This window comes from Euprymna scolopes, chromosome 32, assembly GCF_053919585.1.
Source record: "Euprymna scolopes isolate OS-2025 chromosome 32, ASM5391958v1, whole genome shotgun sequence".
Taxonomy (NCBI): Eukaryota; Metazoa; Mollusca; class Cephalopoda; order Sepiida; family Sepiolidae; genus Euprymna; species Euprymna scolopes.
In genome coordinates this window covers 55,505,583-55,521,677 of record NC_136513.1, presented here as the reverse complement: position 1 = coordinate 55,521,677, position 16,095 = coordinate 55,505,583, and the positions used below count along the sequence as shown (strand labels likewise).

Genomic DNA, 16,095 nt, shown 5'->3' with positions numbered 1-16,095 from the left:
ACTGACCAAAAACCGATCAAGTCGATTTTTCCAAATCTCAGTAACCTGTATATCAAATTTCGAGTCTGTAGACTAAAAATTGACAGAGTTATGTCGTAGGGAAATGTACACAGACACACAGATACACAGACACACAGACACTTTCACTTTTATATATATATATATATATATATATATATAACTACTTCATTTACTCACATAAATTTAATATACGAAAGTATAGATTTATGCGTAAACTTTAAGTATTTACTTCAAAAGTGCTCAATACGTAGGTAGAGCTAGTTAGTAATTTATAAAATATATATGGCGATTAAGCTACACTGAATATTCTGCGTTTCATCCACTATAGGATTCGTCAGGCTTATGCGCGAATTCTGTGGTTGCTTCTTGTTTTTATATATGTTGAGGATTTCTAGTTAGCCAATCAGCTTTCTAGTATCCACCGCGCCCCTTCCTATCAGCCAATGGGCATGTATTTTATCGAACAAAGGATCTGTTTTAGAACTAGGTTAGTGGTTTAAATTGGTTTTTCTAAGTTTTCGTTTTCTACCTAGCTTTGTAAGTTTTTGGTGTGTAAACTTATTTAATAAAAACAAAAAAAAAAACAAGTAATGTTGCACTCGACATTACTTAGTAAATAATTTGGAAAAAATGTCTGAAAATACTGAGGTAGATATAGTTTTAAAACGAGCCCCCCTCCCCTCCAAAAGAAAATAAATTTGTATATTTTTAGGTAATGTCCAAGATCACTGCTCGGAAAAAAATCAAGCTACCAGAAGTGGATACGGTAACGAAACTGAACAGAAGACACGAAAAACGAAACCATATATTTATTTTTAAAAATTCTTTCGTTTTTAACATTTCTTGTGTTATTACGAAACAAACACAAAAAGAAAACACTTTTTGTATTATCAAATAAAAGAAATATTTTATTTAGAAAAATTGGTACTTCATGGGGAACGTTGACCCTGCATAAACGTTGTTTTTATTTTATGATTGCTCCTCCAAAGCGCAAAAGCTTTTTTTGGGGGGTTGATATTTATTTGCTGCCCACATCAGCAAAATGTGGCACAAGGCCGGAAAATGGGAACCCCGCAGGCTCCCCTAAAGGAGGGGCACTCCTGCAATTTTAAAAAATTGCCTGAGTAACCCCGTCGGCATTCCCCGGTCGGGGCGCCTCAGGCAGCAAGCAATAAACTTGCCCCACCGGAAAGCCCAGTGGCAAGGCCTGGGAGGGTGGACCTCCTAGGTATTACCCAGGCGGTGGACTTCATTCCAACAGGTGCTGGGCCGGTTCCCGGCCCCTCACCTGTTGGACTGAGTGTCAAGTGACGAATCCTTGACTTGACTGGTCAGATATGTGGGGTTGCCCCCCACATTTTTGGGGGGGTTTATTTAATCACGAAAACTTTTTGAAACAATTTGAGGGCAAAAAGTCGGACAAAAGCATTATTTGAATGAAAAAATAATTTAACAAAAAATAATATTTAGTGGAGAAAATAATAAAAAAGATTAAAATAAAATAAAATAAAAATAAAATAAAAACAAGCACTAAATAAAAATATGGGGTTTGTATTACTGTACACATAGATTCAAAAAAGTTGTCAAAAAACAAATATAGAACAAATAAATGTTATCAAAGGCAAGATAAGTTACTTTTCTACCAAACTGGATATATTTTTTGTGTTTTTATTCAGTGTAACATGTTTATTCAGCTCGAAAAACATGCAGTGTTTACCGATGTATTGGAAAATTCAAAATGGCAGCCGACTCTCTCTCGGAGAGGGTACGGTTGGGAAAAGGTATTATAAATAATAAACTAGACAAAATACTGTTAGAAATTCGCTCAATATATGTTACCGTGACATAAGTTGACGCGGTTTTCAATATATAATTTCATGTTTAATCGCGCGAAAAAAGTGTAAAAACAAGTTGTTGTTTTTTCTGTATAAATTTGTTTTTATGACGGAATGAAATTTGGCCCGTGGCGTACTTTTTGACGAGTTGGAGTCCTGGCGTCCTGGCGTCCCAGAAAAGAATCACCCGTTTTTCCTATATATTTTTATGCTTATTTGCTAGGTAAATGTCTGAAGATTCTTGAAAAAATAATCTTTATTCAATTTTATTCTTTAAAAAAAATAATTCATGAGTATGCCAAACAGAGATTTATCAAAAAAATTAGTTTTGTTTTAAAATCGAAATCATTGACTTGAACTCCGTTGTTGGATATTAAAAATAATAAACACGGTTTTTAATATATAATTTCATGTTTATTCGCGAGATAAAAGTGTACAAAATAAGTTTTTTTTCTGTAGAAAGTTGTCCAAGACTCGAGTTTCGCCCTCATTTGAGCCCAAATGAGGGCGAAACTCGAGTCTTGGACTTCCGGTTCTTTGACTGTCATGGCTCTTGTGGGCTGCGACGTTGTTTGGCTGTGGAATTTATTATATATATATATATATATATATATATATATATATATATATATATATATATATATATATATATATAATAAATAATCGTGCCAATAATTTTGAACAAGGGTTTTTTGCAATTATGTTTGTTGTTCCTTTGTTATTTATTTTTTCTAAAATCCGATTGCTGCATCGGAAAGGCCAGTTAAAAATACATAATATACTTTGTTATTTTCTTTAATTTAATCCCTTTTTTAGAATTTATTAGACAAAATTTAACTTTTATTTTACCGTGCCAATAAATATGATCATCACTGTATATATATATATATATATATATATATATATATATATATATATATATATATATATATATATAATTATTATAGTAAATAATTGGAGATATATATTCGTATTCCTGTCTATTTGTGTGTTTTATTGTTTGTTCACAATTTAATTAATATATACAAAAGGTCCATTACTATCCTATTTCACTTATATATAGTATGATCCTTGAATATTTTACGATAAAGTGGACACCTCATTTGCATATTAAGGAAAATCAATGTTCGATTAAAGATTGTTATTTAAAGTTGATTCATATTGATAATATATTTAATCTAATTTATTTTGAATTATTATTACCGACATTGATTTTTTTTAGAAACCGGACGTCTCAATCATCGTTTTTTATGTTTATTATTACCGACATAGATTTTTAGAAAGCGGAAGTCCCAAACGTCGCTCTGTACTTGAATATTTGAAAAAGCAATCACTCGGGCGCATAATATCTGAGAATTAGGAGACAAAAGATTAATTATGCGGTGGTCAACTGGACCATTTCTTGCAGGGTGGGCCACTGTTCGCGGCTTCATTTTTTGCAAGTCACTTACGCCTTTATATTTATAAACATTATAAGTATAAGTATTAGCTGAAGAAAGGTTGATATGGATATCTTAAACGGTCCTAATTATCGGGCTCGAAACCGACGGTACCAATAACTTGTCTCATCTAACAAATTTCTGTACACGAAATACAAAATATAAATACGCTCTTATATTTCGGATTTTCCTTTTAATTGAAGACTCTGCTGGATTTCTTTTTCCAAAAAACTAATCGAGATATATATAGAAACAGTTGAACTACGCTGACGAGAGATAATGACCTTGAAAACGCGTGTACGTAGATTACTGTTTTAAAAAATAATAAATAAATAAAAATGTTATATACGTCCAAATTAAAAAGGGCGACTTTCTAAGTAAATAAAAAAAATGAGCTCCGAGGCGGAGCCAATATTAACCGTATGTATCGCTTAAAAAAAATAAAAAAAAAAAAAAAACAACAACAATAACAAAATCTAAATTTATAAGCGATAAAAATAAACAGTATAATTAATCTAGGGATTATGGCCTAGCGGTTAAGGCACCGGACTGTGGTAAACATGGTCTGAGGTTCGATCCCTAGAAACAGTTGAACTACGCTGACGAGAGGTAATGACCTTGAAACACGCGTGTACGTAGATTACTGTTTTAAAAAATAATAAATAAATAAAAATGTTATATACGTCCAAAGGGCGACTTTCTAAGTAAATAAAAAAATGAGCTCCGAGGCGGAGCCAATATTAACCGTATGTATCGCTTAAAAAAAAAAAGAACAATAACAATATATATATATATATATATATATATATATATATATATATATATATATATATATAAAGTATGAACAAGGTAGTTGGCAATGTACGCAATTGTTTCTCTCCAGTCAGTACATCTCTTTTTCATATGTAAAGATTGCTAATATATGCATAAGTAAGAAAGAAAGAAAGAAAAAAGAAAGAAAGGTCATTTTAGGTTGAACGAAAATAATGTAATACTAATCTGATAAAATGGCCAGTTAATAATATTTCAGAATCTTTCCAAGCGTTTTACTTGCCTCATTTCTTTGGCGGAAAGTAAAGACGTTAATTTGACAGTTCTATTAAAAAAAGAAAGTCATAAAAATTCCATCCAATCTGTTGCGGGAATTGGACAGAATAACCATCGGCTTTGCATTCATCAACGGCATGGAAGTGCGTGGGGAGCTATTTCAAATGAACGAGCGAAGGATACGGGTTGCCTTCAATATGTTTCCAGACTTTTTCGTATGGCCACTTTTATTGATAGTACATACATATAATCCCCTTCAAAGTAATCTCCTCCGGTTGAAATGCATTTGTTGTACCTATTTACTATGCCTCCCCACGGGACAGAGTTAGACACCAGGGTCGTTTTTTAACGTGGGGAAAAGGTACAAAAATAAAAAATTGTCTCAGTCGTGAAGGACCGATCCTCCACCGAAAGAGAACAAGAAATCGAAGCGCAGCACCTGAAGAACAGATGGTATTTATTTGCTCCCCCACCGAGCAAATTAGGCACAAGGTCGATTTTTAATGTGAGGAGTGAAGGGAGGGGGAAGGGAAAAAGGGGACCAGCTCCCGAGAGGTGGGAAATGGGAGCTGGTTAATGGTCAGGCATGTGGGGTTGCCCCCACATCTGGTCCTTGTTAGTCATAGCTAGTCATAGCTAGTCATAGCTTGCAGCACCTGAAGAACAGATGGTATTTATTTGCTCCCCCACCGAGCAAATTAGGCACAAGGCCAATTTTTAATGTGAGGAGTGAAGGGAGGGGGAAGGGGAAAAGGGGACCAGCTCCCGAGAGGTGGGAAATGGGAGCTGGTTAAAGGTCAGGTATGTGGGGTTGCCCCCACATCTGGTCTTTGCTAGTCATAGCTTGCAGTATCTGCCGGAACAGATACTACACTTTGATCTTGTTTATATATTTTATTGAGAAAGAAAAAATTGAACATAAAAAACGTACAAAAAATTCAATTCAACAAAATTAGGCACAAGGCCCTACAAGAAATTGGGAGGGGGAGGGTACAGGGTCTTTTTGACTATGTAACAGATGAGACTTTGAAGTCTTACTCTTGACTGGCAACATTTACCAAAATACCTCAATCACTCTGTGGATCCTAATCTAACTAATAACCCCAGCGTTCAATGTAAAATTTAACTATGTACAATTTGTATATTCATTTCTGTATGTTGTGTGTGCATTTTTTTTTTTTTTTTTTTTTTGTGTGTGTGTGTATGTGTGAGAAAATAAAGTTCGATTTCATTAGAAAGAGTTCTTGAATTAATTGGCATAAAATGTTCGTGGAGTGGGAAAAAACTAATGAAAATGTTCATTTCAAAAATAAGGAAAATCTACTAATGTGTTGTTAGTAAGACCCCCCCTGTACTATTCTATGTGGCTAGATCCCCCCACTGTTTTCCGGGGAACCGAAAACAAGCAGAGCATCCCTAATGGGGTTTGGGGAAGTCGCCTTAATGGAGGTGGGAGAAAATAAAGCAACGGATGGAGGGGGTAGGAAGGTGACCTCTGAGTAGGGGGATGATCGGGGGCATCAGAAAATAAAGATGAGGAGCAGGGGGGTTGGGCAGACTCAGAGGTTCTCTAATACCAAAAAATAAAATCAGGAACAGGATCTCATTTGTACCACCAGTCAAGAGTTACTTTACTGAACTTATAATGCTAACCTAGGCGGGATGGGTTCCATAGGACCCAGCACCGCCCATGCCATGCCTAAGGAGGGAACACGTATTGAAACTTGGCTCCTCGACGGATGCACAAACTAGTGCTGTGCACCCACCTCTTGTCAAATTCCACTCTAGGCAACCTCTTCCAATCGCATCTGATCTTTACTTTAAGCAAATGTTTAAAGTAAACGATCAGATCCCGATCAGGAACAGATGTCCCTTCGTGGACCAACTTGAGGCGCGCGATCCAAATGGTCATGCGCGCTACTGCTAGGATCGCCAGGAAAACCAAACTTTCCTCCCTGGGGAACGGCGGCTCCATGTTGTACACAAAAGTTCCTACGTTGAGATCGAGCAGACACTCGGCATCGATGCGAGCTGTTACCCCCTCGACGTACCTTAATAGGGGCTGTATCCGGCTGCAACTAAAAAACGCGTGCTCGATTGTTTCGGGCTCGCGTTCGTCACAGCACGGACAGAAGCGGCTGGTATGTTCTTTATACCGGAAAAGTACGTCGAAGAGGGGCAGCGCATTTCGGACCAGTCGCCAAGTCAGGGAGAATTCCGAGTTATTCAGAATCTCCCGTCCCGGCGCCCAACGCCATTGAGAACGGACAACCTCCATCGACCATCCCATCCGCCTACAAAGTGGATCCTTCGCGGTCCCCTCCACTAAATCCCGATACAGTTTCTTCCTTGGCTGATCGAGGACATTGGTCCCCGGCAAAGCTCTAAGAGCGGTTCGGCATTCGGAGAAGAACTTGGACTCCCCCTTCGGTCTACGACGACCTTCTACCGAAGGGTTGGGTTTGAGGTTGGGAAACGAGTTCTCAACCACAGGGACCCAAGGAGCGTCTCCTTCAAGCGAACGACCCAGGAAAGCCAATCTCTCGGCGTTTCTATGACACAAGAGACTGGGCTGACCCAGGCCTCCCTCGCTCGGATTTTGAACACAGACCTCTCTGCAGACATAATGCTTACCCTCGTTCCACAAAAGTGAATCGAGGCGCCCTTGTAAGCGGGTTAGTCGTTCTGCAGGGAGAGGAAGTACAAACAAACGGTAAAGGATGAGCGGAAAGACGTATGTAGCACACGCCTCCGCCCGACCCTTCAAGGACAATTTCCTTCCAATCCAAGTCTTTACTGACGATTTGACCTTAGACTGTACTTCCGACCAATTCTTTTCCAGCTGAAGTCCCGGTCCAAACCAAACACCGAGAATGCGGACCGGTCCATCGGTCCAGCTGAAAATACCTGGAAGCGAGTTTACCCCGGTCCAGGCCCCCAACCGCAGGCCAACAGACTTGCTACGGTTGAAGATGGCCCCTGTTACTTCTTCGTATCGAGCGAGCGCCTCGACCACCGCTTGAACGTCCGTGAGGCAAGACACGAACACGGTGACGTCATCGGCGAACGCGGAAACCCTGGCTCGTGTGCCTCCAGGGAAAGCTATTCCGCGCAGGACTGGTGTAGCCGCCTTGTCCCTTAACTTGCGAAGGAGGGGTTCCAACGCCAGGACATACAACAGAGGCGACAGCGGACAACCCTGTCGCACCGACCGAGAGACAGCGAATGACTCCGACAGCTTACCGTTGATCTGCACCGCTACCGTCGGCCTGTCATACAGAACAAAGATCCACTTGCGGAAGTCCGGATTAAATCCGGCGGCCTCTAGAACAGATCCTAGGAACCGATGGTCGACCCTATCGAATGCCTTGGACTGATCCAAACTGATCAGCGCGGCTTCGGCGTCGTCTTCTGTCCCCTCTATGATCGAGCGTATCAAGTGCAAATTGTCTTGAATCGATCTCCCCTTCACAGCATAAGTCTGGTCCGGTTCGATCAAGTCAGTGATGACAACCTGCAAGCGATTCGCAAGAATCTTTGCCAAAATCTTTAACTGTGTTTAGCAGAGTCAAGGGCCTAAAATCATCAAAGTTTTCCCTCCCACCATGCCGTTGACCTTTCCTCAGCAATGTGATCACACCCTTGGTCACCTGTCCAGGGATGGAACCCTGGGCAAACCAATGGTTGAACATATCCTTCAGAATAGGGACCAACATGGGCGACAGCCTCAAGTAAAACTCGTAGGGTAAACCATCAAGCCCCGGGGATTTGTTATAGCCGACCTGCTTCAACGCAGTAATGACCTCATGTTCAGTAATAAGACCATCACAGCTAGCCGCCCGAGCCGCCGTGAGGCGGGGCGAGTCAGCCAAATAGCTGCCAAACTCATCAACCCTGAGTCCGGGTAGTTGGGTGAAGCGCACCGATAGATGCTCCCGAAACCCCTCGCAGATCTCCCGAGTCGATACTAAGGGGTGTCCTTCCAGGTTATGTACTTTACGAATGTACCCATCCGAACCGCGCCTTAAAGCAGCCTTACGCTCAACAGCGTCAACATTCACAGCCTCGTTAGAAACTTTGTTTAACCTAGCCCTAACTACTTGACCTTCATACCGCTCGCTAGCCAAGCGGTTGAGATCTTGTTTAGCTAGTGCTAACTCTAGGGGGTCCCCCCCTCCACCGCCCGGGTCAGCTTATCCTCTAAACGCTTCTTTGCCTTAGCCTTATCTATCGCGAGGCGTTGGCTATACTGGACAGAGAAGCGCCTAATTTTGGCCTTGAGACTAACCCACCACTTACTCCCTGTAACCGCCCCCACTAAAGCCCGCTGAATTAGCTCAGTGACCTTCAACCGGTAGTCCTCCAGCTTCAACAAGGTGCTGTTGAACTTCCAGTATCCGGCCAGTTTAGGCCTAGCACTTAAGCTCAAACGGGCCATAACAAGTTTATGGTCCGAGTGTCCTAGCAAGTGGAACGTGGGGCAAGATAGGAAGTCTACATCGCCTCTTCTAACTAACATCCGATCCAAGTAAGTGCTTGGATGGGAAGGCACTACAGGATGCCACGTCCACATCTCCCGCCCCGGATGATCCAGACGAAATCTGTCGACGAGATCGCACGAGGCCATCAGGTCAGACAGACTGCTGTCACACCACGCCGACCCGCTAGTCCCCCCGACCTTATCTATTTTGGGATCAAGGATTGCATTCCAATCCCCCATTAAAACTAACCGTTCCGGATCCACTAAGAAGCCCTCCAACCGTCGAAAAAAGGTTGCCCTCTCTACAGCAGCATTGGGAGCATAAACAGCAACAATCCGAAAAACACTACAATTAACAGCAACATCAACAACAAGCGCCCGCCCGTCCTCGCCTGCGTGAACAACATTCACCGACGCTGACAGGGTGCGACTCACTAGCAAGGAGATTCCACGACTATAGGTATTGCCATATGCTGAGTAGACATCGTAATCGTTTACCAGCACCTGACAATCCCCGTCACAAACAAAGTGGGTCTCCTGGATAGCGGCAATATCTACCTTGAGGGACACCAAGTCTCTCACAACGCGCGAGGCCTTGCTTCGACACCTGATGCCCCTCACATTCAATGTAGCCAAGTTCAAAGACATGATCACTTACCTCAAGCACTGTCACAGACGGGTCTGAAATCCTGGGCAGTGAGGACATGGCAGGCCTGGCCGAGGCTGCCGGTAAGTAAATCCGATGAAGGTGATCCATCCTTGGCCACGCCCCCCACGTCCAGGGGGAAGGTTAGTTTGAGTGCCCTGTATAGCGATGGGTGTACATACATGGGGATTCTACCCTCACATTTAAAGAAAATGTTGGTCAGTGAAGGATGGTCCCTATCCACCAGCTGCTGGCCTGGGATCGCATTCTTCGCTGCCTTAATCATTGCCCACATTCCTCCAGTCCTAGCGTCCTTGTCGACCCTAACGAAAGTGGTCAACAAGGGAGCGTCCTTGAATTTAGTGGGGTCTGTTACTAGGTCTCCACCGACTTTTTCAAAGTTTTTAAGTTTATTGTACCGGACCTTCTGTTGTCCTTTAAGGTCCGGAGCCGGTTGGAGAGGGTCTGTTTCACAAATCCTGCTTCCTGGCAGGAAGGGGAGCTTTTTGGTCCGTTCAGTGCGGACTTTGGGAGTGGGGGAGGGGACCTCTTTTGGTTGATGGGGAGGCTGAGCGCTTGGGGAGGGGGTAGCCTGCTCGTTTTCTTCTTTTTGGCTCCTGTCACGGGATGAGGGGCGGGAAAAGTTTCTTGGGGTCTTTATAGGAGAGGGGGAAGGTTGTTCGGGTTGCTGGGGTGTTGGGATCACAGGGGGCTCATCCTGTGTTGTTGTTGCGAGGGAGTCCTTCTCAGTCTCAGTGGGGGTAGGAGGGTTTGCGCGTGTCTTGCGGCTTTTCCTCCTCCTGGCCCTCCTGATCTCTGTTGCGCTCAGGGCCATAGAGACTGTTGTTGTCTCTTCCTCTGCCTCTGACGCGGCCTCCTCCTCAGATTCTGGTAGTTTCCTCTTGTTTGAGGAGGAGGGTGTCTGTGTGTCCATTTTCTCCGTCTCGCTCTTCGGTTGTTCTTGGTCTTGGGTGACTGTCTGCAAGGATGGCTGTTTGTTGATCTTGCCTTTCTTTACGACCGTCACCCAGCCTGTCGGTGCCTCTGGAGGATTTGCGGCCGGCGCGGGAGCAGCGGCTTGATTTGTTGTCACGCTTGTTCCCGCCGCTTTTGTGGGCTTCTTTCCTCCATTCCTCTTTGGACAGTCCTTCGCCATATGCCCTTGTTGTGTGCACAGCCAGCAATGGGGCCTCCTCCCTTCCACTATAAGGGAGAGTGTCCACTCTCCGAACTTGAGTGTGGCTGGGATGGCGTAGAATCCAGCCTTGTCCAGGACCATCTGTACTTTGTAGTCCCCGGTCATGATGTTTCTTAATCCGCGGACCGGGGTGACTTCCTCTACGTCCCCATACTGGCTTAGGATAGCCCCCAGTTGTTTGGCCTCCATATAGCAGGGGACGTTTAGAGCAGAAACATTTGCTCTCCTCTTGTTCATATAGATGGGTTGGAGCTTTATGTTCCTGCTCTGATGGCAGGTCCTGGACAGCCTGACTGCGTCTTCGGAGGTGGGGAGCAGAACATCCCACTGTGCGTAACTCCTTCTACAGATGTAGTTGGCGGGAATGTTCTGCTCCAGCAACACGTTCATCATGGTGTCCTTGTTGACGCCCGTCAGACCCCTTGTCTTGGTGTCTGAAGTTATCAGCGAGAGCACTCTTTTCTCCAGAACTTCCACTTGACCCGGGAGGGGTTGGATGTTGTTCCCCTGGGTATACTCCTTGTAAGTGGAGTCGAAGAGTGCTCTGTAGTCTTCGGGCGTCAACTTCCCTTGCTGCTCTTTGGGGCCCCATGCCGGTCCTCCATCTTGGTGGGTGTCAGCTGTACTCGGGTTGGGGGGCGTAGCTGGTGTTGTGGGGCTCTCCATTGTCATGGGCATTTTTGGTTTCGGAACGGGGCCGTTACCAGGCAAAGTAGGCCATTGTGTCTTTGGCGTTGTTTCGTCCTGGCTTGGTTTGCTCTCCGGGCCGCTCCCCTTTCTTATTTTCTTCCTTTGCTGGGTGGCTGTCCCCTTGGGGGATGGAGGTGTCTCCCCTTCTGGTGCCGTGTTCCCAGCTGGAGCCTTGGTGGGTACTGTCAAGGGTGTCTCTCCTTCCAACTTGCTTTTGTTACCACTGGCCGGAGAGTCACCCCTTTTCCGTATTTGGTCCTCTTGGGGAGTGTTGGGGGGCCAATCACTGTTTTCCCCGCCGAATAGTGAGCAGATGGAGGCTAATACGTCTTCATCCAGCGCCTCGGTTTGGTCCGCGGTGCTGTTTTCCTCCTTTTCTGTTGGGGAGTCGCCCTTTGGGGGAGCGGGGGATGGGTTCCCCGGTCTTCCTCCCTTGGTTCTGCCGTCCTGGGGTGCAGCTGGTTGGCTGGGTTCTGCACTTTCCCCAGCTATTGACTTAACGGCAGCTTTTTCCGCTGGGTTGCCCTCGTGGGGAGCGGTTGCAGGTGCTTTTCGGGGGGTCGCCGCGGGCTGCGGCCCTACCCTCCCGCTTTCTTCCAAGGTCGCCGCGCGCCGGGGCCCTACCTTGTTTCCTGGCGCCGTCTCGCCGGGAGATGCATCAGCTCCCTCACATAGGGAGTCGTTAGCAGTTGAGATGCTGCGCATTTGGGGTGACGTACCCCTCCTGCCTGGCATCGTGGCGGTTGCACTGGCCGCTGGCGCGGACCAAAGTGTAGTGGGGGGAAAAGAAAACCCAGGGGAATGGAGGGGGAGGAGGGGGAGGAGCGGACTTTGAAGAAATTAGAGTTTTTGACTTCCCCTCACGGGGATGTCGGGTTAGCAGCTCAGATCCCCCCGTGAGGGGGGAGAGCAGAGAAGAAAGACGCAGTGGGTGCTAGCGGGTCAGAGTGCCGCGTCGCAATTAAGAGAGAGAGGGGATAGGCATCCCTGCCCACAGAGGGGAGCAGAAACGAAGCACCCGCCCTACCCCACGTCACCCTACCCACTAACTTACCCCAACGGAAGTGAGAAAGAGAACCCTGTCTGCTCGATCCACTGGGAGAGCAGCGAAGATAGACAAAGTTTGGGCCTGGCAGGTCAGAGTGCTGCTCAGGCAATAAGTGTTGAGAAATTAGACCATCCCAGTCTCGAGAAGTGAGACCGAAACGAAGAAAAAACAACATGCAAAAACAACAAATGAAAAAAGAAGGTCTCAACTACCAGCGATAGTGGTGTTGGTCCTGAGATTCCAGTCTCCCAAAAGAGGGGATCGGTTTCCGGGTCCAAGCTACCACAAATGTGGAGTCGGTCCTTTAGGTCCTGACTCCCCAAAGGAGGGGGTCGGTCCTTGCTAACGAAAGTTAGTATGAAAACACCTTAACCTAGCCCGAAAGCCCGGTGGCGGAAAGTTTAGTAACTGAGAGAACAGATGGTGTTTATTTGCTCCCCCACTGAGCAAATTAGGCACAAGGCCGTTTTTAATGTGAGGTAAAAACCAGCTCCCCTAAAAGTAGGCAAAAAGGGGGCACTCTGGTTACCAAAAATAATAATTGTCCCAGTATAGAGGGTTTCCCCTCCATTGACCGGTACAAATTATCTTAAGTGCAGCACCTGAAGAACAGATACTACACTTTGATCTTGTTTATATATTTTATTGAGAAAGAAAAAATTGAACATAAAAAACGTACAAAAAATTCAATTCAACAAAATTAGGCACAAGGCCCTACAAGAAATTGGGAGGGGGAGGGTACAGGGTCTTTTTGACTATGTAACAGATGAGACTTTGAAGTCTTACTCTTGACTGGCAACATTTACCAAAATACCTCAATCACTCTGTGGATCCTAATCTAACTAATAACCCCAGCGTTCAATGTAAAATTTAACTATGTACAATTTGTATATTCATTTCTGTATGTTGTGTGTGCATTTTTTTTTTTTTTTTTTTTTTTTTTTTTGTGTGTGTGTGTATGTGTGAGAAAATAAAGTTCGATTTCATTAGAAAGAGTTCTTGAATTAATTGGCATAAAATGTTCGTGGAGTGGGAAAAAACTAATGAAAATGTTCATTTCAAAAATAAGGAAAAAACTACTAATGTGTTGTTAGTAAGACCCCCCTGAACTATTCTATGTGGCTAGATCCCCCACTGTTTTCCGGGGAACAGAAAACAAGCAAAGCATCCCTAATGGGGTTTGGGGAAGTGGCCTTAATGGAGGTGGGAGAAAATAAAGCAACGGATGGAGGGGGTAGGAAGGTGACCTCTGAGTAGGGGATGACCGGGGGCATCAGAGAATAAAGATGAGGAGCAGGGGGGTTGGGCAGACTCAGAGGTTCTCTAATACCAAAAAATAAAATCAGGAACAGGATCTCATTTGTACCACCAGTCAAGAGTTACTTTACTGAACTTATAATGCTAACCTAGGCGGGATGGGTTCCGTAGGACCCAGCACCGCCCATGCCATGCCTAAGGAGGGAACACGTATTGAAACTTGGCTCCTCGACGGATGCACAAACTAGTGCTGTGCACCCACCTCTTGTCAAATTCCACTCTAGGCAACCTCTTCCAATCGCATCTGATCTTTACTTTAAGCAAATGTTTAAAGTAAACGATCAGATCCCGATCAGGAACAGATGTCCCTTCGTGGACCAACTTGAGGCGCGCGATCCAAATGGTCATGCGCGCTACTGCTAGGATCGCCAGGAAAACCAAACTTTCCTCCCTGGGGAACGGCGGCTCCATGTTGTACACAGAAGTTCCTACGTCGAGATCGAGCAGACACTCGGCATCGATGCGAGCTGTTACCCCCTCGACGTACCTTAATAGGGGCTGTATCCGGCTGCAACTAAAAAACGCGTGCTCGATTGTTTCGGGCTCGCGTTCGTCACAGCACGGACAGAAGCGACTGGTATGTTCTTTATACCGGAAAAGTACGTCGAAGAGGGGCAGCGCATTTCGGACCAGTCGCCAAGTCAGGGAGAATTCCGAGTTATTCAGAACCTCCCGTCCCGGCGCCCAACGCCATTGAGAACGGACAACCTCCATCGACCATCCCATCCGCCTACAAAGTGGATCCTTCGCGGTCCCCTCCACTAAATCCCGATACAGTTTCTTCCTTGGCTGATCGAGGACATTGGTCCCTGGCAAAGCTCTAAGAGCGGTTCGGCATTCGGAGAAGAACTTGGACTCCCCCTTCGGTCTACGACGACCTTCTACCGAAGGGTTGGGTTTGAGATTGGGAAACGAGTTCTCAACCACAGGGACCCAAGGAGCGTCTCCTTCAAGCGAACGACCCAGGAAAGCCAATCTCTCAGCGTTTCTATGACACAAGAGACTGGGCTGACCCAGGCCTCCCTCGCTCGGACTTTGAACACAGACCTCTCTGCAGACATAATGCTTACCCTCGTTCCACAAAAGTGAATCGAGGCGCCCTTGTAAGCGGGTTAGTCGTTCTGCAGGGAGAGGAAGTACAGACAAACGGTAAAGGATGAGCGGAAAGACGTATGTAGCACACGCCTCCGCCCGACCCTTCAAGGACAATTTCCTTCCAATCCAAGTCTTTACTGACGATTTGACCTTAGACTGTACTTCCGACCAATTCTTTTCCAGCTGAAGTCCCGGTCCAAACCAGACACCGAGAATGCGGACCGGTCCATCAGTCCAGCTGAAAATACCTGGAAGCGAGTTTACCCCGGTCCAGGCCCCCAACCGCAGGCCAACAGACTTGCTACGGTTGAAGATGGCCCCTGTTACTTCTTCGTATCGAGCGAGCGCCTCGACCACCGCTTGAACGTCCGTGAGGCAAGACACGAACACGGTGACGTCATCGGCGAACGCGGAAACCCTGGCTCGTGTGCCTCCAGGGAGAGCTATTCCGCGCAGGACTGGTGTAGCCGCCTCGTCCCTTAACTTGCGAAGGAGGGGTTCCAACGCCAGGACATACAACAGAGGCGACAGCGGACAACCCTGTCGCACCGACCGAGAGACAGCGAATGACTCCGACAGCTTACCGTTGATCTGCACCGCTACCGTCGGCCTGTCATACAGAACAAAGATCCACTTGCGGAAGCCCGGATTAAATCCGGCGGCCTCTAGCACAGATCCTAGGAACCGATGGTCGACCCTATCGAATGCCTTGGACTGATCCAAACTGATCAGCGCGGCTTCAGCGTCGTCTTGAATCGATCTCCCCTTCACAGCATAAGTCTGGTCCGGTTCGATCAAGTCAGTGATGACAACCTGCAAGCGATTCGCAAGAATCTTTGCCAAAATCTTTAACTCTGTGTTTAGCAGAGTCAAGGGCCTAAAATCATCAAAGTTTTCCCTCCCACCATGCCGTTGACCTTTCCTCAGCAATGTGATCACACCCTTGGTCACCTGTCCAGGGATGGAACCCTGGGCAAACCAATGGTTGAACATATCCTTCAGAATAGGGACCAACATGGGCGACAGCCTCAAGTAAAACTCGTAGGGTAGACCATCAAGCCCCGGGGATTTGTTATAGCCGACCTGCTTCAACGCAGTAATGACCTCATGTTCAGTAATAAGACCATCACAGCTAGCCGCCCGAGCCGCCGTGAGGCGGGGCGAGTCAGCCAAATAGCTGCCAAACTCATCAACCCTGAGTCCGGGTAGTTGGGTGAAGCGCACCGATAGATGCTCCCGAAACCCCTCGCAGATCTCCCGAGTCGATACTAAGGGGTGT

At 45.8% G+C, this 16,095-nt stretch overlaps 1 protein-coding gene across 1 annotated transcript in view; it reads right to left on the bottom strand.

The window, feature by feature from the left end:
- Positions 1-13,480, bottom strand: part of LOC145256144 (uncharacterized) — a 154,142-nt gene extending 140,662 nt beyond the window's left edge. The window contains exons 1-2 of the mRNA XM_080114730.1: positions 13,007-13,480; positions 10,961-12,812 (exon numbers count right to left, since the gene is read on the bottom strand). Of these exons, the coding sequence (XP_079970856.1) occupies positions 10,961-12,091 (1,131 nt within the window). The 5' untranslated portion in view covers positions 12,092-12,812; positions 13,007-13,480. The remainder of the gene's footprint in view (positions 1-10,960; positions 12,813-13,006) is intronic.
- Between the last annotated feature and the right edge of the window lie 2,615 nt (positions 13,481-16,095).